Raw genomic sequence first — 25,222 nt, 5'->3', positions numbered from 1 at the left:
TTTCTGACTGTTGCTCTTGCACCAAGGCACAGTGGAGATTAATCAGACTCCTTAAAGGGAGCCAGTGGATCTGAATTATAGTTTGATTATCATTTATTATCTTAGTGGTGTCAGACACTCACAGCCAGTTCCTGTGTTGTAATAGTTCTGTCTTTTCCACCCTGCACCTGCAGCAGATTTCTTATGGTGGCTCAGAAAATTGTTTAAGTAGTTTTCTTCAGAGATGGAAGTACAAAATTGCTGCTACTGAGATTGATCTGGGCCCACACTCAGCTGTAGCTGGAAGGAGTGGGGGGCACTGCAGTTGTTTCTTGGTATATCCAGGATCCCAAGACCTGAAATATGAGCACCTGAATTGCCTTGTTAGGAGTCTAAAGAAAAAAAAATAAAAATCATTAGGAGGCTTTGCATTGAAATGAAATATGTTTAGAAGCTAACAGAAAATATTTAAGGAAAATAGGTATTCATGTGTCCTGAATGTTTGGTTGGTGGATGTTGGGGTTTTGGAGTGTGATTGGTTGTTGGTTGTTTTTTTTGTTTGTTTGTTTGTGGGGTTTTTGTGAGAATTCTGCATAACTCATTGAATACTTGAAGGTTAAAAGCTGGTGGGATTCTTCACCCCATATTTTCTTACCAACAAAAGCCATACCATTTATTTTGTATTCCTTGGTATTTTTCAACTAATTTCTCCTGTTACTAACTTTTTTAGAAGCTATTATATTACATCTTGTCCTAAGAAATGCAAAAAATAAAGTCTATATCTATTTACCCCAAAGAAACAAGAAAGAGAATGGAAAACAAAGGCAGAAGGGTCATTCTCAGCAATTAGACACCTCTTTCTCCAGTAACAAAGTAATTGCCTATTATACAAGTCAATTCAGATCAATGGTAACATTATTTTCAGAGGCTTTGACCACAACACAAAATAATATTCTATTTTCTCTGGGCATGTTCTGTTGTATTTTAGATTATCATATTTAATGGAATTCTGACATTTTCATGTGCTAGCGAGCATATGTCAGTATTTATTCTACTTTTCTACTTTTCCTGGATGCATATGTGCTCTCTTATAAAATTAAGACCAGGAGACATGCTGATTTTCCTTTTGCATTTTCTGTTCAGCTGTGAATACTGCACAGTGCATTATAAGGTGCTGGGACATATCAGTTACTTATAAATGACTTATGTGGTTCTGGTATTACAGTAGGAGTCATGTGGAAAATGCCATGACCATCTGCAGAGTGGAAATCTGGAAACACTGTAATACCATATACAGCATCCATTCATCCCACATGGCCCTGCAATCCCTCTGAAAAACTGCAGTTTTGGCTCTAAGATGACTTGAGGCTGGTGTTGCAAATAGATTCCAGGAGTGTCTCCTGTCCATGTCTGAAGGTAACTGTACAGTACCAGATCATTATGTTATATGATCTGTTTCAGATATAGAAACATGCAAAATATTAGTGTTTATTCTAAGGAAAATAACAAGGAGTCAAAAATAAAGCAGAATTTACAATGGGCTGGGCTGCAGCTCTCTTTTTTCCTGAGGCCCCAGCAGTGTCACAAGCAGCAGACATGCAGAAGGATGTGGAAGCCTGGCATTCACAGTAAGTGTCTCATTGCCAGCCTGGTCCTCCAGCACTTTTCTAGAGCTTTAGCCTCTGTTCAGGTTTAGCTTACATAAGGTTTTATTTTTCAGGCTGTGAGTGTAATTTTTATAACCCTTTTTACTTCTGACAGTCAGCAGTCAATGAAATACACTGTCTTATTGAGTAAGGCTCCTGTTTTTCCTTTAGCTCAGCTGGGAATCTGGTTTCCTCCCTTGTGCTGCAGTGACATGGAGAAATTCAGAGCACTTGTGAGAGTACAGGAGAGAGTTCCCCTCATATGCTTGCTGCTAGGAGGTCTGTTTTTTCCCCACTCCAGGACATCATAGGACGTCCACTGAGGATGGGGAAGTGTGCTTATTACTGCGTGCTGTTAATTTACACAGGCATGGGCAGTGCCCAGGCAATACAGACAGGACTTGCCTTCCCCTGGGCTGCACCTTCCAGAATGAATTAAATGCTGTATCTGCCCAAAAGAATACAGACAGGTAAAAACTTAATTTTAAATTTGCAGGGTCACTTGGTGAGCATGGGACTGGAATGGAAGGATATCTTTAAAATTCTTTGATTCTACTCCTGCACGCAGTGAACAAACTGCACAAGTTTTTCCACAGAGCTACTGTAATGCTCTCCTCATTATTACATTGCAGAAATAACCAGCTGCTGCTTCTTCCCTTTAGCTGTTCACTCCTTTAAAAGACAACCAAAAATGAGGTAGATAGTACCCTTATAATTTTCCCCTTGCAGATAATTTCTGTGGTTACTGTGCTGCTGTGAGCTGAGAGGAGGGATGTTGGCAGCAGATGGGAGGCTTCACTCAGGGCAATGTGAGGAAAGATATGTAGATATGGGGCAATGTTGTAACTCTGTGGCTCTTAACTCATCTCAGTGAGAACCCTACTGTGTGTAAGGTTCTGTAGCTGTGGGTAAGGAATGACAGAACTCATTCCTCTGACAAAGCACAGGGATCCCTGCTTTAGAATAGAATTTATTTTTAAATGGAGGCCTTCCCAGAATATCTTTGTTTTGCTCTGGGATTATTGCCAAAAATATGTTTTTGTGACATTTTGTAAATGTACCTGCATCCTTAGATAACATTATTTTTTTGTTGTTGTTCAAAACTATTTACAAAAAGAAACAGAAGGAAAAACGTATAAATTCTATCAAAGTAAGTGCAGGCAGTTTACTTAGCAAGGCAAAAGGAAAATGACAGAGATGGCAAAAGAAAACCTGGATTTAAAATGCAGCAAAAAATTACTATCTTATAAAATTCATTCCAGCACGTGAGTTTGCTGGAGTGGAGAAATGGACTGAAATGCTCGTCTTCAGATTCAGGTGAAGAGGAGTTTACAGGCATCACATAAAGTCAGGAAGTGATTCAGTAGGTTAAAGGCAGTCTGGAGTTTGAGACTGCTGAAGCAGCACAAATGACAGAGCAGCTCCTGTCAGGGAATTGGGAAAAAGGTTGGAGAGAACAAGGCTGAAAGTCAATTGAGCAGGGGAGGGCACCTATGTTTAAAATCCAAGTTGCTAAGTAAAGGGTGTCAATGAAATATTAACAATATGTTTCCAATTCTGTTTGGACCTAGATAAGAAAATTGTGAGTGTAGCAAAGAAATGTTTACCGTAATAAATAGCATTTATATAATATATCCATTACAAGATCTTGAACAGGTTTACAGCGTGCTTACAGATTTTATTTTTACTCCATAGCTGATCAAACAACAAGTGACTTGGGCAGTTACTGAGAAGCCCAGGCATGTAAGTGAACAAGAGCCACTCTGTACAGTAGTCTGAGTATAAAGCTGCTAGAATTTGCTCTTTCACACAGGGAGCTGTTCATCTCACAGCTGACATTTCTGTGCAATTACACCCCAAAAATGCTGAACTGCTGTAACACCCTTGCTGTCTTACCTGAGTTCAGAGCATCACAGAACTGTTTCTAGGTTTTGGAAACTGATGTCAAATGTTTATCAAGACAGCCTGCAATTTCTCTTTGCATTTTGTCTGCATTTCACAGCATATTATAAGTGGCATGTCAGTAAAAAATAGATTCAGTCTTGCCAGCAACAGAAAGCAGAGAAGGAAGCGGCGGTAGTTGGCTCCCAGCAATGTTCTCTTGGGAACAAGTCTGAACTGAGGCAGCTTTAGGGCTCTTTAGTTAAATTAGAGTTTTCCTTCAGTCCTCTGCATGATGGGGTTGTTCTTTTAAGGACACCACCATTTTGCAAACATCTAAAAAATTGAAATACAGTCTTTGGAAACAGGGATCTTGTTGTACTGCCTAGGTTATACTAGCTACCAGCTTACAAAACACAGAGAAAACACCTCTCAGTACATCACAAAAGAGAGCAGAAACATTCCATAAAACACCAGAGGGGTACTGTCTCTGGCTGACAAGATTTATCTTTAAGGCACAAAAACCTTGAGGGATATAACAAAGAGCCTCAGATCTCAAACAAGGAACCAGAGAGAGTTGTGGCCATTTCCATGAGTGGGGTTCCAAGGCAGAGCTGCTGTGCATGTCCATCCTCTGCTGCCCACCATTTCATACTGCTACAGGGGGCTGCCTTGGGCTGAGTTTTATTCTGCTTATGTGATTATTCCAGTTGTTCAAGGCTTTTTCCAGAAAACCCATCCCATGCCCCTATTTTGTTGAGGGTTATCTGTCACTTTTATTACTGCACTGGATTCAGTTTGATTTATAGATTTAAGTTTACACAGATGAAAGTAGATCTGAGTACATTCCAGTCTCCCCACACAACTGTTACCCACCTCCCAGCTCCTTATTTTAGCATCACCTTTTCAGTTCATTCTCCTGTATTCCCTACTCATTTCTGCAGTGGCTCCTTTGTTGTCATTATCGTGGCACCAAAAAATCTAAACAGTGTTTTTTCCACGTGGCTTGCTACAACTGGAAAATGGTGCTGATTGTCCTGGATGAACTGGCTAAGAGGATGGACAGACAATCATAGAAATTATTAAGTCTGGAATTGTATTTTTTTTTTTTCCTGTCAGTGGTGCTCAATCCAGCAATCCTTGGTGTTGCAATCTCAAACGTGGTGTACTGAAGAGATCAACAGATCTCTGAGCAGAAGGATGTGGACTTACCTGGAAAGGCTCCAAGGTGGAGTGGCCACAGCAAAAGGAAGCAAAAGTGGTTTAATCACAGGATAATCATGCCATAGTGACTCACTAATCATGGCTAGATTGCTGGGCTTGCATATCCAGAACCCACCAGGAGCCTGAAGTGAACAGGCTTCAGCAGGAAGCTGAAGTGTGCAAGTGTTTGAGCAAACAGGGAGTCCTTTTTTCTGTAACTTACCACAAGAGTTGTCTCCTTGGATGCCTGATCATGAGGATGGCAGCACGCTCAGTGTTTTGCTCAGAGCTGTAAGCAACCTTCAGTAATGTGGAGAGTCAGAGAATATGCCAGACTTATGTAGTGGCCCTTAAGGAAAATTACTCACTGGAGCCATTTATACCAGCTTATATTTCCAAGGCACGGGGAAAAGAAAGATATTTTGGTTTTGCATTACAGATCTTAAATCCATAAAAGAAAAATACTGAAAGTGATTATGTTTGCATATTGGATGGTGCTTAAAGGAGATAAAATAGCAACAACTGAAAAATCTGCTGAAATTTGCTGAAAAATCTAAGTATAGATAAGGTGGAAATAAAAACAACTGGATCTTAGCTGATCATTTTCCATCTTCTCTCTTCTGGTTCCTGGCTTCAGCAATCTTTTTCATAAGTTTTGAATTATTTTCTTTTCACATTACCTTTTGAAGACAGCAGAAACTTGTATATAGGTGCTTGCAGAGCTGACCTGCTTTTTATAACTCTTATAAAATCCCTTCGAGAAAGGAATAGGAAAAAAAAGTAAAAGCACAGTGTTTGCCAAATGGCAGTAATGCCTCCTGTCAGTAGAGAGAGGGGGAAAAAGGTAAAATAAAACTCACTGCTATTACTTAAGGAGCTTGAAAAACTGATCTCTAATGGAGTTGGAAAATACTTTAGGAAGCTGTTTAGGGACATTGAGAATGTGCAGAACACAAAATTAGTATTCTGTTGTAAACACAAGCTAATACCCAGGTGAAAACCTCGAGAAATTCTAATTTTCACTAGGAGAAAGCTAATTCAGAAGAGATATTTTCACGTGTAACTCACCATCCTTTGCAGGGCTTTAATCATGTAAAAGGTTTGCTGCAAGTTCCTACAAACCAGTTTCTGGAAAGCCAAGAAAGCAATGGATCAGCACAACAGGGCAATACCTAAAATTTGAAACATACAGACACTAATTAAAAAGTAGCAGAGATTATGTAGAAGAACAGAAAAGTATAAACAGCTTGGGTGAGAGTTTTTATTCCTTCAATTCTGTGAAAGTTCCAGGAGATTTGGCAAAACCAACATTTTAATCAAAACTGAACAATATGCAGATCTGCCAGAAGTACTGGTTTTCCTGCAGTTTACTGAATCTTTCATCACAACAAGAAAGATTGGGCACCTGAGTTTCCTATCAAGACAACAATCTCTTTATGAAAGTCCCAAACCTAGAAAGAAAATCCTGAAAAACAGCAGAGAGAAGACAGAAAGAAACTGCCAGAAAGGATCATGGAATAATTCACGTTAGAAAGGACCTAACAAGGGCTCCAGCCTCTTCTCAAACAGGGGCAGCTCTGGGGCCAGACCAGGTTGCTCAGGGCTGTAACCAGTCTGCTCTTGAAAACCTCCAAGGGTAGAGATTATGCAACTGTAATGCTGAAGGAGGAATCGAGGTTTAATAATGAAGAAATTAAAAATCAGTTTGTCTTTTGCAGAGTAACGTAGGTTGCAACAAATTCCCATATTTTGCCAGTACTTAATGAGCTGCAATAAGGTACCTTGCTGAAGTAACAAGCCCTTTAAGGCACTCAGTCAGGGAAGACAAACTGGAATAAAAATATTAATGATTGAATGTGCAAGTTGCATGAATTCTTAAGGGTAGCTACCAATATTTGCCCTAATTTTGTTTTTTGCAATTACATGTTTACAGCTAGATTGTGCATTAATGTACCACCAGGTAATTTTTAAAGCACATAAAAACTTCTTCATTGTATTTATTTGGCCATATATCCCCTATTGATATTTTACTGATGTACAGAGAAGTGATTAACCCAAGGTACCTGAGAGTGCAGGAGGCAGCTGGGTGGAAAAACACAGGTTTTATGCTATTTGTACCTCAGTGATCCTTCTCTGCAAGGGAGAGGTGTCAGTAATAAGGTCACACAAGAGGATTCTCTGTGAGCGTTGAATATTTTCTCCTGAAAAGGTCCAGAAAGTGCTAGAAGAAGAAATGCTGAAAAAGAATATGCTTTGTGCTTTGTATTTTGCACTGTTTTTTTCCTCAGGTATGTGACATAGTAAAGTTTAAGAGCCTAGTAAATTATCTCCATATAAAGAAACACAAAAAACTAAAAAAATAAAACCAAAAAAGACTGGCTTTGAGGCCATTTACAAAGCTGGAGGAATGTGAGGCTAGTACAGTCCAGAATTTAACATCTGTATCCTGCTGCTGCTAAAATATGGGTGTAGTCACAGTTGCTTGCCCTTTCCTTACAAAGTGGAGGTTATTAAAATCCCTGACAATAGAAGCAGGTATGATTTAATAACAGCTGTTACCACAGGACTGTGCCAGTTAGGTTTGCATTGCATTTGTATTTACAGAAACAAGTTTGTTCAGAAGAAAATTATCTGTCTGTGGATCTGTACTGACATCAAAGTGTGTCTATAAGTACTTCTTCCATGTAGCAGAGAATGGAAATGGAAAGAACATCAGAAAATTAAGCATTTGCTTAAAGTATTAAAATAAATGTTAAAAATAGTTAAACAAAATTATCAATTTCTGGAACATCTTATTATTGAGGATGTTTTCATAATCAGCATCAACTTCCCTAGAGAAGATAAAGGGGAGAGGACAGATTCCACAATAACTATCAGGTTGCTTATGAAGGTTACTACAATATTTGTCTTGCCCATTCCATGCTTTGCTATGCAGTCAAAAACAGATTTCAGTGTTTTCAAGAGCTGTTCAGGCATAATTAGAGACTCAAAATGAGTTGAAATCTCAGCTGGCGGCCTAGCAATTTGTTTTCATGCTGCAAGTCATTTAAGATTTATATAAGCATAACTTTTTGATGGGGTAAGGGGATCTCCTCAATCCAAGCATCCCATTACACCTCTGGTTTTGTGCAGGATACAAAGCACTCAGTGTCCAGGTGTGTGGTGTCTTCTGCCCCTAATGTGGCACAACCTTGGGAGCTGAGGTGCTGCTGTCTCTCAGAGGCAAACGCTGCAATATAATTGTAACAATGTTATATAAGGGTGCATTTGTTTCATTTGCAATACACTGCAGCAACAGGGTCATTGCTAAAAATATTAGCAGTGCAGGGAGTGAGGCTGCAAGCCTGGAGAAGGTTTCCCTGGCAGGAGCTGCAGGGGAGCAGGGCAGATGGAGCACGGCCAGGTGTGCAGGGCAGGGCAGAGCAGTGCCCAGGGGGCTCCAGAGGCGCTGCCCTGACTCACTGCAGCTCCTTTGGGAGGTTTTTGGTGGAGTCCTTCGACAGAGGGTGGAAGGTGCCTTTTCCTCAGTCAGCACAGACTGGAGAACCCCACAAGTGTCTTCAGGTGCCTCCCTGGACAGTGAGAGGGACTGTTTGCTCAAGGGGTGCAGCCCACAGCTGAATGCACCTCTGAATGAACCAGAAATCTCTCCCAAACAACTTCAGATGTGTGACTTCTGCAAGTGTCTCTGTTTCCTTCCTTCAAAGAGCCCCTTAAAGGACTGCATACCTTGGCTGAATTAATTTCAGTTTCAAATGCAAGCACCAACTTTTTGAAAACAGGGAACATGCTGGTGCTTTAGAGTGCTATTTTTCATTCTGTCTAGAGAATAATAGAATCCTGGTAGAGCAGGATGTCCCCAGGTGTACTTCTCACTGAGTCTGTTCCTTCCTCTGTCCCTGACTGCCACACAATAGTGGATCGGTGGGGCACTGGCCATCCTCACTGGTGACACATGACACTCCTTTTGGAAGGAGACTTGGAGGAGGGTCATGTAAGGACTGTATTTGCCTTTTCACTGCAGGCAGGAAGATGGAAAATAATAATTTTGATTTAAAAACAACATGAAATTTATCTGCATATATAACACATACATTTGAGAGACCTCAGTCAACTTATCCTTGAGAGAATTATTTTTTGCAGTGGCATGGAAAAGGCTGTGATGTAGATAGCCTTCAGTTACACAATTGACTCTGTTGGCTTAGAAACAAAATACTAATTTTAAAATGTAATATGATACCTAATGAAATTTTAATTTAAATTCAAATAGCAATGTTCCTGTGCTCGAGTCATGACATTAAATAATGTTTTGATAAGATCTCATTACCTGTGTTGTAGTTTTATAAAGTACCAAGACATTGATATGTTCTGAAGGCTCATTCACCTTACTGCTCTCCTGGCTCTCAGGTTGTACAGGTTGTACAAGATGGGGCTTGTGCTGCTGCAGGGAAGCATCATTGTTCACACCCTTGTCTCTGGGCCTTTCGTGACCATGCACGGGTAAAGCTGACCCTGCATGTATATGAGCAAAGGTTTTGCAAAGCTCACATTTTATTTGTTGGCTTTAATATAATGAGGGCAACAGCTACTGTATTATCTTGTGCATTTGCAGATATAATAAACACTGTACATGATTTGTAATCCTTCTCCAATGTGCTTATGTAGGTAAAGATAGTTTCACTGATTTTCCCAAATGATCTAAGCATTCAGTGATTACCTCTCTAATTTATTTCTGTGCCAAGAATAATGAGTGTGTTAACTGCTCATGATGCAGCTCTGGCTGGGGAGCAGGGAGAGGAGGTTTCATGTGAGTTATGGCAATACTATAGTGTTCATGGGGGAAAATGCCTCCACCTTCTTTCCTCCTCTGTGTAAATCTCTGTCAACCCCTGCTACTGCTTCCAGATTACAGGGCTTTTAAAGAGAAATAATTAATTAGCTTCATAATCAATTTGCCAAGGCTATTAAGGCCTATTAGTGCAGCCAGGGCAGTGATACAGTTAGAGAAATAAAAAGAGTAGGCTGGAAAGAAATTAGTCCATACTGTAAGACAAGTGTACAAAAAAGGTGTTCTAGTAAAGTAGTTTTGGATATTTTCTGTGGTGACCTAGGGGCTAGGCTTGCTCTTTCTTTCTTTCTTTCTTTCTTTCTTTCTTTCTTTCTTTCTTTCTTTCTTTCTTTCTTTCTTTCTTTCTTTCTTTCTTTCTCCTGGTCTTGACATACATTATTCAGAAACCAAAGAGATGACCATTTGTGAAAATAGCATATGGGTACCCTGAGAGAAATATTTAGAAGTAGTATGCAATCTATTTGTCCAGCAGTGCATGTCTAAAAAGCAGCAGTGCATGTATTTGATGTTAAATGTCAGTATGACACACAGCCAGGAAAGAGTCATAGGGTTGATTTCAAACTCTGTATTTAAAATTGGGTCTTAGCGAGGAAAAAAAAAAAAAAAAAAAAAAAAAAAAGGTCTGTGTTGAAGGCTGCTGCTTTTAATGAGAAGCTTTGGAAAAATATGGGAAAATAAATGAACTTTCTATGGAAGACCTTCTTTAAAACACTTCTTACATTTATCGTAAGAAACTGTGTAATTCACTTCAGCATCTTGTTGTCAATTATCATATTTACTCATCTTAAAACAGAAGTCAGAATACTATGTGACTCATGGAAGTTTGCACACTTGGCAAAAAGTGGTTTCTCCAGGTTTGAAGAGGCTTTCAGAAATGTTTGCTAGTTGGGGAGCAAGTTTTATGGTGAGAAGCTGTATCTTTTATTAGACTAAAGCATAACATTGGAAATACTCAACAAGCTTTCACACAAAGGGATTGAAGACTGAAAACAGCCACACCGACTGGACTTCACTGGGAAACTTGCTTTAATGCTTGTCCTTGCTTTACCTGCTTGGAAAACAAGAATTTCAGTCCCTAGGCCCTTGCTTTAGCACTTTTTACAAGTATTACAATCTCACACATTTAAAAAAGGATGTGACAGTTACAGTTTTTCAGCTGGCACATCGAGTTGAACTGACAGATGTGTAAAGAAAAGATTCAGCTAATGATATTGATATAATGTGGATTCTGTGAGGGCTAAACACTTGCATGAGAAACAGGCATCCAAGTGTGGTAAATAGAGCATTTGCCCTGTTAGCTTTGAGCTTTGCACTGTAAATATTTTTGCTTTGAATCCTTCTGTCCTGACTGTATAAGTTTAGCTAGATTAAAGCATTGTTCTGGTTAGAGCCTCTGGGCTTCACTATTATATAGGTTGTGGAATGTGTGGTCCTATACTAAAGTGATTGTCTCTCTGGTTCTGAGGCAGTCAGGAGAATTTCTGACTGTGTTTTTCTTAAATTTGAAGTTGCTGTTTGAGTAAAGATACACCTGTGGGAATATATATTTATCTCATCAAATACTAATGCTTCCTGGGTAATGCACAACGAGTTTTAGCAGAACAGAGCTGAGCCCTGACAGTCCTGGAGACAAATCCCAGCTGTGAGTTTCTCTGAAGAACTTCTGTTTTGGCAAATGTAAATCAGATTACAGATCTGTTTGCAGTATAAGTGCCTAGAGAGCTGGACTGAATCAAATCAGCTGAGAGAAATAAGTGAAGTTTGGACTCTGTATCAGTATAGGCACTGTGATGACTCATAAAAATATCTCATTTAGTACTTCACATCTTTTTGAACCTCTTGTTTACTGTCTTAAGCATACCCAGTACTACTCTGTGGTCAAAGCCTGATTTTGTAAATTTCAAAGCAAAATCATATCTAGATTTTTTTTCTGAAAAATGTCTTACTGAAAATGCATTACAGGTTGTAATTAATGAGACCAAGTGTAAAATGCCTGTATGCTTTTCGAAGATTCTGAGTGATTCAATGACAACTGGTTTCACTGTGCCTTTACACAGCCAGTACTGTATAAATCTCCAAACTAAAAAAAAATGAGCATCTAAGAATTTCTTGCACATGCATGATGACATATCATACAGGACTACTGGAAAACTGTCATGCAATTATCCAAGGAGTGAATTATCCAAGGAGTGAATTATCCAAGCAAGCCTTCCTGTCTCAGATGAGGTCCAGGTGCCCAATCTCTGTGAGGCAGAGGATTCCTTCTGCCCAGAGGTTCAGAAATCTGCAGCTGAGGTGATCCCTGTGCTTGAAGTGTAAATAAATGCTGTGTGAGTATAAATACATAATCATGTTACCTTTGCCAGTAAAGTCAGCTTAAAAAGTCCCATCTTTGGCTACTTATTCCTCCCTCTGTGCTCCAAGGATAGTTTTTAAACCAGTATCACTTCAGGTATCCCCAGACAGAGTAGCAAGACACAGCTGTGGAGGGAGTGAGACAGTGCCAGAGCAGAAATGAGTGCCCAAGGAACATGAGCAGAATGTGGGATTCTCATCATTACTGCTGCCCACTGATTTCATGTGCTGTGACACACCAGAGCCTAAAAGCCAGCCTGTGACGTGCTTTTCTTTCCTGACAACAGCAGGTCAGGAAATAATGCAATATCCTTCCACACTAAGCACTTTCTGTTCTAGTAGCCGCTCATGTAAATTGCCATGTTGAAACTGTTACATACACTGAAAACTTGTAAACTTATTTTAAAAACTTGTAGCGACATTTATATAATTAAAAATACTAATATTAACCAAACTGTAGCAGTTACAGATGAAATATGGCATCCTGCAAAACATGTTGTCCCTGGGAGCTAAATTTCGCTATTGATTGCAGACACAGCTAAAATAAAATATATAATATCACAGATAACCAGGTGTCTACTTAGTTGCTGCAGACTAAAAGTAACTGAAAAGCACTCTTAACTTTAAGATGGAAAGTATATGGTGTTCAATGAACGTGCCTTAAGTAAGATTCCTTGAGGGTGTAGTCTGAATTATTGAAATACAGAGTTAAAACTCACAAAACTATGTTCTGCTCTAGTGTTTTATAACAAAATAATATTTTAAGCACTCATGTCTCAGGCTTATATATTTTAGAATGGTAATGATTTTGAAAGAGACCCCCAACAAAACCATCTCAGACCAGTGGTGACACTCCTGTATAACATAATCATCCAATAATATATTTAAGAAACCTGTAGGGAGTACAAACAAGGTAATTTGAGTTTCTTCTAGTGACACAAACAGCTATCTTTTTAAGTGCCTTTTTTTAAAAATTGTTTTTAATATTTGGAGGTAGAAACAAAAGCAAATACCAAGATGGAAAGGGTTCATAACCCTATGGGCGTGACCAGCAGGAGCTTACTCACCTTACCTTACTCACCTTACTTACCTCCTCTAAACCTTACTGAAGTTGCTCTTGTAAAGCAGGTGCTACTGGGACAGAGCTACCAACTAAGGTAAAGATTACACTGGAATTAACTGGGTGTAATCTGGTCTTCCTACTTTTAAGCACATTGTTAGTTCCTTGACTTGATGGATTTGTGCATGTGAATTTTAAAAGAATAGATGGAGTCTTGTACCAGTTGTAATAAGAAAGGCAAGAGGATAAAAATAAATTTGAGATTCTAAAAGGTGAAAGCTGAGTGGCAATAAAATAGGTTATAAAGGTCATAAATAGGTTCTAAATTATAAGTTATAAAGATCAGTAATCTAAGTTTCTACATTTTCTGCAATTATGCAATAAAGTCTTTTTGGTATGAAGAATTAAGAAGCAGATGAGCTCACATTTTGCATCATTATCTATAAACACTTTTAGCAGTGTAACAATTTTTAGTATATATTTTTGTGTTGAATGTAACAATTTTCAGTACATATTTTCATTTTCTGTATGCATGCTCCTCTCAGTATCAATAACAAAAATGAGTCATGATAATTTCCTGTAGTACTCATTGCAAGTCTGATATCTGTGCTCAAGAAACTGTAGAAATGATCTCACCTTTCAAAACTATCTTTTTTAGAAAACCACACCTCTGCAATCCCCTGTCCTCTCCATCTTCTCTTTTCCTTGTAGTGGTCATTCTGTTTGGGTTTCAGAGAACAGGTTTGTCACTTTGTATCCTGTGCAAGGGTTCCTGGAAAACTTCTGGGTTTGAATACAGAGTCGTTTGCCAGAAAGGTAATTAAATGAATCAATTTTGTTAAGCTGGCCCTGGACTGCCTTTACAAATCACTGGGTGTTTGTAGGTGACAAAGCCTGTGTGCATTGTCTTCACTTTTGCTTTCTAAAGTTGCCCATTCGATTTATCTTTGGTGCATGTTGCTCATTGTCTGGGCAAGCACTTTTTAGGGTGAACTGCTAGTCATGCTCTCTAGAAGGTAAATATGATAAATAATAATTCTAGATCACTGGAGCATGTGTGGTGCTGTCTGCAGAGTGACTGTTTCTGGGGCTGGAATCACATCAGCACCGAGTTTGTGCCTGCTGAAGTCTCACAGCTGTCTTTGGTTATTTTAACAGTCCCCTCTCTACCAAATAAACCTGGAGAAAGTGTAACAGTTCCCAATATCTGACATTTTGACATCCAGTGGCTACTTAACAGTGAAGCATTTTGTAAAATCAGCCTTGATCAGCTGCAGTGCATTGAAGTTTACAGTCCTGTTCATAAAACATCTGAAATGGGAAGTAGAATAGTTACATAACATTTCTGTAATGAATTTCTGTAATAAATGAGCTCTGCTGCCATGAAGCACAACTAAAACTCACAGATAATATTTTCTTCAACAGTAGTCTCAGACTTTGTCACTACACAATTATACAGATGACAAAGTTTCTCCAAGACCTGGTCCAAACCATGGAGATGAGTTTCTTTTTATAAGGATATTCCAAAATGATAACCAAAGAGACTAGATTTCAGCTCTACAGTGATATATCCTTAAAGTATTTTAAGGCTGAAAATAATGTTGCATTGCCACTGCAACCTACTTTTACTTCTATTTCTACATTTCCCATTTGCTTACAAGTTGAAGTGATATTCAGTCTAAACAGAAAAAATGCCCTTGCACTGTGTTAAACCCTGTACTATTTTTAAGGTGTTAAAAAGGAAATAACAATGAGTTTAAATAGCTGGAATTGAGGCAAGCCACCTGTATGAACATCTTGGGTTTATTCCCGTTCTGAGCATATCCAGCCTCTGGAGTGTACTTGAGGTATGTGCTTTAACCTCTCAGTGAGAGGTGAAGTACAGATTTTGGGATTTTGTCTTTGTCTAACAATTCCAGTATGTGAGTGGCTGTGAATTACTGGAAGACTCTGTTCCTGGTGTATTGAGCAATTGTCTGCAGTGTTTTCAGAAGAGGCACTGCAGTGATATACAGCCCTTTATAGAGTCAATAGGTACCAAGGTTTAGTTCCATGGAAGTGGGAGGAAGATAAGAGTCATTACTAGGCATCATCACTACATTATTTTTTTCCTTAGGGACTTGATTCCTCAAGACACTGAAGTTCTGTGTAATTTTAAGGACATGGATTTCCCACAGCTTTCTCTAAAACCCTGTTTTTTACACCTTGAGGTAGAAGCAGATACTTTCTTCTCTTGTGGTTTGTATGATAACCGCTAATTTTCTCTTCCCCTTTTTTCTTTGTTCCTGAAATGCTGAAATCATGTGACAACTACAAGTAAAGAACGTACAATATCAACTAAACTGCATGACATAATTGATAATATATTGGCCTATTTATAGCTGAGCATCCCAAGACTACCTCATAGGGCAGCAAAACTGTCTGCTATCTCTGAAAGATCTCACATAAATTGTTCTCTTCCTGAGCCACACACACCACAAAACCCACAGGAAGTTGTCTCTGTAGTGGCTGCGGTTCTGCAGTTTCCTTCTTCCCCATCTTTAAGTGGTCAAAACATTTCTTAAAAAGTTAAGTCAACACAAAGTAGAGAATAGACTTCCTGTTCTTGCAGTGTAACAGACAGCCATGCCCTCAGAAAGAAGGATTCACACATCTGACTGTCCTTCTGCGTCCTTTGAATCAATGTAGGGTCATGGTTTGAACTTATTAAATAGTAGTTTTATTTTTAGATTTCCTACCAAAAAAATATAATAGTACTTTTTTTAGACATCTCGCAGTAGCAGTTATTTAAAGAATGCATAAAGCACTTGACTTCCAAGACAATTTTCTATCTAAAGACAGGGGTTAAAGATGATCCTGTTCTCAGGACCCATAAGGGTAGAATCAGAAATATTTTTTAAAATTCTGGTCCCTTAGCTAACAGATGGGACTTGCTATATATCTGTATCTGACTGAATGTACTATATATATATAAGGCATATATATACCTAAACACTAACACATACATCTCTCTTGCTATATATCAATATGTGTGGATAAATATATAGATATCTGCTGTTTCATTAAAGGTGTTTAAAGGGAACACATGAATACACTGGAATCCTAGCAGTCTTAACAATATATAATTTGCTCCTTCAGACATGAATTTTGTAATACTTACTGAAAAATTAAAAAACCCACCCAAGGTTACATAGGACTGTAAAATTCAAAGTGATTTGTACTTAAGATAATTCTAGGTTGACTTGACCAACATTTGATTTGGCATTTTCAGTACTGCTGATGGTAGATTTGCTTGTGAGCAATTTGTTAATGAAGAGATGCAAAAATTCTCCTGAAGGAAGAATTTCAAAGGACAGCAACATGATTCTGCTATTGCTTTGTATAAAAACAAGCAAAACCATTCATTAAAAATAATTTGTATCTACCAAAAAATTTATGCATTTTACCAATGCTAATAGAATAAGATGGCATTTCTGGCTCCTCTAATTTGTATCAAGAGTAGAGATGAAGATTTAAATAACTGTTGGATGGAAAGAGAAGGAAGATGGTGGAGGGAAGGGAAGGGAAGGGAAGGGAAGGGAAGGGAAGGGAAGGGAAGGGAAGGGAAGGGAAGGGAAGGGAAGGGAAGGGAAGGGAAGGGAAGGGAAGGGAAGGGAAGGGAAGGGAAGGGAAGGGAAGGGAAGGGAAGGGAAGGGAAGGGAAGGGAAGGGAAGGGATCTCTTTAGTCTCTGTGGACTAAAGTTATGTATATCCAGCTGTTTTAAACCCCTAGCAGAAGTTCTTCCTTGTTAACTGGTCTCCCACCTTGTTAAATTCAGTGTATGGATTGATAGCATCTTCTCATCCGATGTAAGATGATACAAAAATGGCACCTCCATCTTTGCTGGAACTTTCTTTGCTCAATATTTTTTTTCCTTCACCTTTTTATTTATTCCCCATCTTTCTCCCAATACTTTAATAACTGCTTTTCATTCCCATGGTCCTTCTCCCTCATTTCAGGGAATCCATCTCCACCTCTGTTTGCATTCCTTCAGTCCTCTTTCATTCCTTTGCCTCATCTCGGTTGATCATCTTTACTCTTCCCCAGCCTGTAGGTCTTGTCCACCCTTCCCAAAACTATTCAAGGAGAGAAAGGTGAAAGGGAACGATTATTGCATCCTACAGTTTATCAGGTCATCCTCCCCTGAGTTTCTTTTCATGCGTCTCCACACCTCGAAATCTTCCCCCTCCTTCCTGTTGTGATCTCAGCCTTTTCCTTCCTGCCTCCTCTGCTGAATGCTCTGGCAGTGAAGCGTGTGGGCACAAAACCCGTCACATCCCGCCTTCTGCATGTGCAGATAGAATTTAAAAAAAAAAAAATTAAAAAAAAATAAAAAAACCCCAGCAATCTGAGGCTTAGTTACATCTATCAATCAGCAAATACAAAATGCGCAGCAGTGTTTCCATGGAAGGGGCTCTGGCAGGAGGCCACGGGAGAGCTGCCGTGGGGCCGGGTCCCTTCAGAGCTCTCCCAGCGGGGAAGGGAAGGGCGAAGGCGGGTGTTGGGGCACTCCGGGAGGGCTCCGGTGTCACACAGCGGGCCCGGTGCTGCAGAGCTCCCGGGGCTGCGGGGCTGGCCCGGTGTGCGCTGTGAGAGGTCCCGGGGCTCTCCCTGCCCGCTCTCCCCGCCACGGTGCAGGAGCTGGCCCTTCCCCCTGATTTCGGACCGCTGCCTTGGGAATTTGCTCCAGCTATTTCCTGGAATATGAATTTGTTTATTTTCAAAAGAGAACAAACGTAAAAGTCATACAGTAGCTCTGGGTAGGGCGTTTCTTGGTGGAAGAGGGATTTGGATCGTTGAATTGTTGCGCCGTTTTAAGAATTTAAGCGCTTCTGGAGATTGCGTGGAGCAGAAAAGCAGCTGGTGGCACATAAATAGTTCAACTGCAAGAAAACTGTGGCCCTGACACCACGGCTTTTACTGTCACATATATCTCATGAAATGTTTGCAAAGTGAGTGCAAAGTACTCCTGTTTTGGTTTGGGATTTTTCTCACCTACTTTCCTCTCGCTGGAACCTTCTGTACCTGATTAGTCAGGCCACTTGGGCTCTTATCTAATTCTAAAGAGTAAATTAAGCAACATCATAAACTATGGACCATGGCGATGTGACTGACTAACAGACTGTGCCGGCTTTTCACTCGGGTTTGAGGCACTCCGGTGGGTGATGCTGCTGGGAGTGGTTCGGTCAACTTATGGCTTGGCCCTACCAAACCCGGGCTGTGCTGGGCTGTCTGTGGCCTGAGCCATCCCAAAGGCACAGCTCCGGCTGCCTTTCCAGCCTCATCCTGCATGGGCTGGGCATCCAACGCCCAAAAGCAAAATAACATCTTTAAAAGCCTTTCCTTTTACATGGAGAAAAAAAAAATTGCAGTATTTCTCTTAGTGCTTAAGTAAATACTTACTTTGTAAAAGACACTAAAACCGCTTTGTCTAAAACACTGGGAAAAGTTTATTTTTCAAAGCCACGGGCAGCAGCTCACAGTGCTATAGGAAATGCTAAGACTATGCAGTCACCACCTTAGAGCAAAGCAAATCTCCCAAGTTGTTTTCTTTTTGTGCCTTTATTGCTTTTATCTCAAGAACAAAATGTACAATTAGGGAAAGCTGACGTCCCGCCCCTTCAAACAATGGGCAAACGCGAGAGCCGCTCCGAGCCCGCGCTGATGGACATGGCAGTTCTGCGGCGGCTCCAGGGGGCGAGAATTCCGCCCGTGAGCGCTGCGGGACCGCGGGGACGGGTACGGGCCGTGCCGAGCCCCGCAGCCCAGGGGCGGTCCCGGTCCCGGTGCCGGTGGCGGTCCCGGCCTGCTCCGCTCCCCGCTCAAACGCCCCCCGCGCTCCCATAGGCTGCGCCGGCCCGGCCGCGCTCGGCCCCCGCCGCCCCGACCATGGCGCGGGGGAGCCCGGCGGCCAGCGAGCCCCGCGGGCGGCCCCTCACCGCGCCGCGCCCGGCACAGCCCGCGGGGCCGGCACCGGCCGCTTCCCCACCGCCGCTCCGCCGCCGTGCGGGGCTTCGGGTGCCGCGGCAAAGCGGGGCCGGGCGGCGGCGGGGCGGGCGGTCCCCCCGCGGCGGGATGGGCCGTGCCGGCGGTCGGACATGGCGGTGGCGGCGCGGGGGGGGCGGCACGAGGCGGGCGGGCGGCGCGGCCGCTGAGCGGGCGGGCCCGGGGTGGGGGGGGCAGCGCGGCCGCTCCCGCGCTCCGGCCCCGCCGGCCGAACCCGCTCCGGGAGAGACACCGCACTTTTATCAAACTTAAACCTCCGCTCCCCTTCCTCTTTCTTCCTTTCTCCCTCCTCCCCCGTCCCCGCCCCTTCCCTGCCGGCCTCCTCTTCCTCCTCCCCCCCGCGCCCTGCGATGTTTATTCGGGCGGCTGCGTGAGGCGCGGGCGGCGGCGCCGAGTTTCTCTCCCCCGGCCTGAGGAGTTGCAGGCGCGCACACGCTCGCCCGGCTCCGGGGGAGAGAAGGAAACAAAATGTCTGCCAGGGCCGCGGCGGCTTCCACGAAGGTAAGACTCGGCCCCGGGCCGGCCGCTCCGGTCCTGCGGTTCCCCGGCGCGGTTTTCCCCGAGCCCCACCGAGCCCTCACCGCGGCTTTCCCCCCGCCCGTGTGGAGGGCACGGGCTAGCGCGGAGCGGGGAGGCGGGCAGGCGGGCCGGAGCCTCCCCTCCCGGCCGCGTTCCCGCAGAGCTGTCCCCGCTGCCCGGCGGGAGGGGCGCAGGTGGCCCGCACCCCCGGCCCGGCCCGGCCCGCTGCCCCCGGCCGCCCCCGCCGCCCTCCCCGCTCGCCCACCCACCCACCTGTTGGACGGGACGGCGGCGGCCCCGGGCCCTGCCCCCGGGAGAAGCCCCCGCGCCGGCCGTGCCCTTTTGTTCCAGCCCGCAGCCGGGTAGCAATTAGGAAAGGCTCAACCGGGAGAGTCCAGTACTGCAGGATTTTTTTATTTTTTTTTCTGTGGCCGCTGAATCAGTCGGGGATGATTGTTGCTGACATACGGTAAACAGCTTTGGGGCGGCAGTAATCCGTCAGAAACTTGTGGCGGTCCTCCCTCCAGCTGAGCCGTAGGTGTTGGCGGTGCAGGTGCACGGTGCGGGGTGTGTACTCTGACCTCCCCGGCCGTGAGTAATGCCGGCGGCCCGGGGCGGGAGGTGGGGCTAGGAACGCTCAACAGGTTATTTCTCCTTCGCGTAAAATTAAAGCTTCGCTTTGAAACTAGTCCGAATTTGAATTTCGAACTAATTTTTAGCTTGTGGCGCCCTGAGTAGTCGCTCCGGGTTCAGCGCGGCGGGTTCCCGTCGTGTGTGTTAGCTGGTGTTCCCGGAGCCCGGCTCGGTGGTGTTTGCTTTCGAGTGAAACTGTGTGGTTTCGGTCTGATGACACTTGCTGGTACGCGCTTACTCAGGAGTGGTGTTCTACGGGCTAGAGGGAAATGTGCACCTTGCTGCATTACCGCCCAAAAACCTCGGTACTTGAGATACTGAGTAACAAACTTACTATTGTTGTAAGATACTGTTTGCTGGCGACTTTACCAACTCCAGTCTTACTTTCGAGGTGTGTTCGAGGAGGGCAACCTCAGCTTCCAGAGTGGAATTTAGAACACGTAAAAGCTAATGTTGGCTACTGAGTTTCATGCCTCATTTTCAGTATCCTTCCGGAGGTATTGTGTTACATTTTAACATATACACAAACACATTTCAACAATGAATTTGACTTATTTTGGGTAATATTTCACTCTGCTATCAGCTAGCTATGGAGACAGACAAAACATACTTTTTAGCCCTTTCCAAATGCATTTATATTAACAACAAGTAGGAGTTGAAGATAAAGGTTGTCTTGAATAGTGTTGTGTTAGAATTCCACTGTGTGAGGGATTGTGAGAAATTGCATCAAAATTTTCAGATTTTTTTTTTTTTAATGTAAAATTGAGGTGTGAAGTTCTCATTTGTGGTTCAAAACACTCTCTTAAAATACAGCTATTTTGTGAGGCTGCAGACAAATATTGCTTTCCACACATGCATGTACTGTCTTGAAGTGTTTTTCTATTTTTAAATACAGAAGTGTGTTTAAAGTTGCAGAAGTGTACAGAAAGTGTATCTGTTTTGGCTGTTGACTGGTGTACAGACTGTGTTAATTGGGAGTTGTATCTTGCCATAGCAGTTATTTGAAACTCCTCCTGCTCATGGTCATATCACATTGGCCCTTGGAGCTTGCATACATGCATACAGTATCAGCCAAACTAATTATACTGAAAGGTATGTTAATTTAAGAATGTTGCAAAATATAGTCTCACTGGGGTTTAACTCTTTACTGGGATGCTTTCAGATTTATGGAAGTCATGTAATTGAAATAGTATATCTTTCTTGGGAAAAACCCTCATTTCGTAAGTCCTGTGACTGTCAGTGTAAATTCTTAATCTGTAAGAGCTTTTTATCAAAATTATTTTTAACCTTTTTATTTTCATCACAGAAATGTCTTCAGAGACTAGAATCTGATGCATACTGTTTTATATGAGTTTTGTTGTCAAAACAGAGGTGTTTTCAGTAGATGGATAATGTTAATGTTACTTGTTTCAACCATTAGTTCCTGGGCCGCTGTCTGTGTAGTTTTAATAGTTATAGACAAGGAGATTAAAAAGTTTTTGGAAATACTAGAATATTGGGGGGTTTCTGTGTTCACATTCCAGATCTTGTTTCCTTTAGTTACCCCTTTGGACATGGTATCTGGTTTCTCATTTTTGGGGTTGTTGTGCATTAAAAAAGCCTCTGTGAATGGTTTTCTCTTAACATTTACTTATACTTTTGAGCTTTGTGTTACCTTTCCACACTTGACCAGACAAAACCTAAAAAAAAAATAAAGAAAAAACAACCAAAAAAGTTTTTATTAGGTGACTAATTCTTATTTGTACATGAGATAATCTTGGTTGCTGTGATTGATTGTGTTACACCATACTATCAACAGTCTTTAACAAACAGTTTCACTGCCCTTCAGTTTTGATTGCTTAGCTTTTTCCCCTCCCATGCTGTAAAAGAATGTGGTTTTATTAAGGTGTTACGTTCTTGGCCTAGCTGTTGGTAATATACTGTGGAAAATGGTGGAGAAATGAAGACTTGCTGGAAGTTTAATCTGGTTGTGGCTGTTACTGTGAAATTTTAAGGAGCCTAATCTCTTCTGATGTCTTTTTGAACAGTACTAATGGATGCTATGGGAATGACTCTGCCAGAGTCTTGGTAATGAGATGTAAACTTTCTTTCTCCCTGTAAGTTGGAGAGTCAGATATAGTCCACACTGGTAAAAAAAAGCAACCAAACAAAAAAAACCACCCCCAAAAAGCTTTTAAATTGTGAATGGGACAGAACATCCTGAATCCCTGAGCCTTTTTGAATGCTGAACCTGAGTTCTTGAGACTTGTTTCTATTTTTAAATACATTCATGAAGAGTATTTCAGTCTTTCACCTCAGTCGTGTAACTAATTGAATTTTGGTTATTGTAGCTGGCTTTCTAGCTCCAGGCATGTATCTGTTAACTACCCCTTGAATCAGGAGCTGAGAACAGGACTCTGTTAATGGTTCAAGACATGCTGATAGCAAGGACTCCTTGGTTTTCTGTTTTATAGTCAATGACCTGTGCTTTCCATAAGTATGGGTCAGTGTTGTACACAAAATCTTACTTGGAAACACCAATGAATTTGTTTCTTGTAGAGCATATATGTGCAAGTTTTTTTTAAAGTGATTTCTAATTCAGTCTGTGAGATAGCTAAATTTGGAGCAGTATTTTATTTTTCCTATGTAAGTCTGTATATGGGCACTGTAAAGTTGGATCAGTTCTTTGGTTGTTCATGAGATTCTTTAACTGGAACAACAAAGAAATACATAGAAGACGTATATGGGAAAGTAGCTGAGAATGCAGTTTAAGTTAAGAATCTACTTCCTATATGGGAAAAAGAGCCTTTAAAATACTGCATTTAATTTTGCTAGTGTTTCTGTAAGTTGTATTTGGACCCTGCAAAATACTAATTTTAATGTTCTGGTAGGTATTTTTCAAATAGTAGTTTATATGAGTAATTTGTGTTTCAGGCTTGGATTTTCTTGAATTCATTGTTCCAGTTAGGACTATCAGCAACTTCAACTACCAGATGATACTTGAGGTGCATTTTTCAGTATGACTTGGCCTGCAGTGTGAGAAAAGCTGCCAGCTCCACACTCTGTAGGTCATTATGAAGTGTATTCTGGAGTTTGCTTCTGGTTCAACGTGCAGCAAAAAGATTACTGTAATGTAAACAGAGCTTGAAATCTGACGGTGCCTGGCAACTGGCTCCACCTTTATAGAGTGGAAAATCAGTCAGACCTTATCAGTGACCAGCTAGCTAATCTCTGTGTCAAGTAAAACCTCTAGAAATGGGTTATTGTACATCATAGGTATTCCAACATGCACATTGTGCTACTGCTTATGAGAATAGAGACTTCTATCTGTGCTAAAAAAAGCTCAAATATAGTATTTTGAATTTTTGCTTTAAGTCAAGAGTGGTTATTGAGTGGTTATATGTCTGTTGACACTGCAGTGTCCCATTGTTGTCAAAACCTTCCAGGTACTCGTGAAAATACTTGTTTTTTAACTACTCAGTGTAAGGTACTGAGTTGGAAACTAAACTAGTTGACCACTGAAGCTCTGAATTGTGCTAAATATGTTGGGTTTATTACTTGAAGTGCTCTGCAAAAGCATTGTCTATCTCAGGTCAAAGCACTCATCCAAAAGCTTTGTATCAATGTTGAAGTTCTCACCAAGGACTGAAGTGTTCACCCATTTTTTGCCAGTAAGCTTTCAGTGTGAAATAGGATCCTCCTTTCTGTTTTCTTCTCCTGTCCTCTATGCCCAGCGGAAAGGCCATGTCTTGTGTACACACTGGAGTGGTGGGGGAAAATCTGATTAGTCACAGTGTGGGGGGGAGTAAAGCCATGTACGCGTCCATTTCAAAATTAATAGTCCCAATATTTGGTTTGTAACACTGTCAAATTCTAGGTGTCAGTTTGAGTTAAGGGATAGTATTTGAAGCAAATGCTTTTATTGTTTTTGTTATGGATTAAGAAAGACATTCATCATTTATATCCCCACACATATTTCCACGTTATCATGGTATAAATACAGCAGAAATAATTATCAAACTATGCCCAGTGCTTTCTCAGGCAAATATATTACTAATGACTTCTTCACTGAATGTACTGATTAAGCAAACAGCCGTAGGGAAGTCTTAAAATGAATTCCATGAGTCTGTGCAGTGTATTTATGCTGAGTCCAAAAAGTCCTGAAATGAAAACACTGTCTTGTCTTATAATTATGCTATTTTAGGGACAGATTATTCAAATATGCACTGTACAGTCATAAATAGTAGGGGTGCTCTTGTTTGAAGGGGCTGTGACGTGCTTGGGTGAAGGATCTGAGGAAATGGAGGGACACGTTCAGCTGAACAGTCAAGGTCCAGCGTGGATCCCTTGGAGGCTGAAGAGCAGCAAGTCTTGCTGAGGCCCCAAGTGTGGAGACTTGTCCAGGGACAGTGGTGTCTGCTTGGTTATCCATGGGATTTTCCTGCTGTGATGTGCCCTTCGGCAGCTCCTTAAGCCCCAAGCTCTGTGTTTGGGTTATGTAGATGGGCTACTGCAGGATTGGAGAAATGCCCCAGTGTGTGCAGGACTGGGCACTTGGCTTTTATTTACTATTCCTGACTCTGTGGGGTCTTCAGTAGCTCTTTAGAGATCTTCCCTGCATTTACACATCAGGATTTGTTTAGACGCTTGGAAAAATGAACTGTATTGTTGGTGCTAAAAATTTAAATATTGGCTGTACATTAAAAAAGTATTTATTTTCTCAAGAGTATTTGGTAATCTCTAATAGGATTCTTGTTTCCTAATCCATTATAAACAGATGTTCTACCATTTTGTGGTGGGGGAGGGCAGCCTAAATTCAGTAAGATGAGAGGAGTAGGGAGTGTTGCATTGAAGAAGTTCACATTCTTAGGAGAAGTAGTTAAATGTGACCTTTTTGGCCTACATAACTCATCATAAGGTGTGTGGTTAACTTCCCATAGCAGAGAAGCAACAACAGAACTTGGTATGGCTCTGATGGCCTTTTTGTCTCCCCACCCCCACATATACAAAGTTCTGATATGCTGAAAATAGAAATGGAGCAAAAGTAGGCAGTTTGTTTGATTTGTAGTTCC

The 25,222-nt window shown here is 41.6% G+C and overlaps 1 protein-coding gene across 7 annotated transcripts in view; it reads left to right on the top strand.

Annotated features, from left to right (window-relative positions):
- Nucleotides 1–25,222, top strand: part of TJP1 (tight junction protein 1) — a gene marked incomplete at its 5' end in the record, with an annotated part of 157,411 nt that overhangs the window by 70,128 nt on the left and 62,061 nt on the right. The window contains one exon of one of the 7 annotated variants that reach the window (XM_083871030.1): nt 19,188–19,520. The exons of the other annotated variants lie outside the window; for them this stretch is intronic. Coding sequence (XP_083727156.1) covers nt 19,488–19,520 — 33 coding nt within the window. Of the gene's footprint in view, nt 1–19,187; nt 19,521–25,222 lie in introns of those variants that run through there. 7 annotated transcript variants of the gene reach the window in all.

This window comes from Zosterops lateralis (genome assembly GCF_965231275.1).
Source record: "Zosterops lateralis genome assembly, chromosome: 13".
Lineage (NCBI taxonomy): Eukaryota > Metazoa > Chordata > Aves > Passeriformes > Zosteropidae > Zosterops > Zosterops lateralis.
This window is presented reverse-complemented; position numbering and strand designations above follow the sequence as displayed.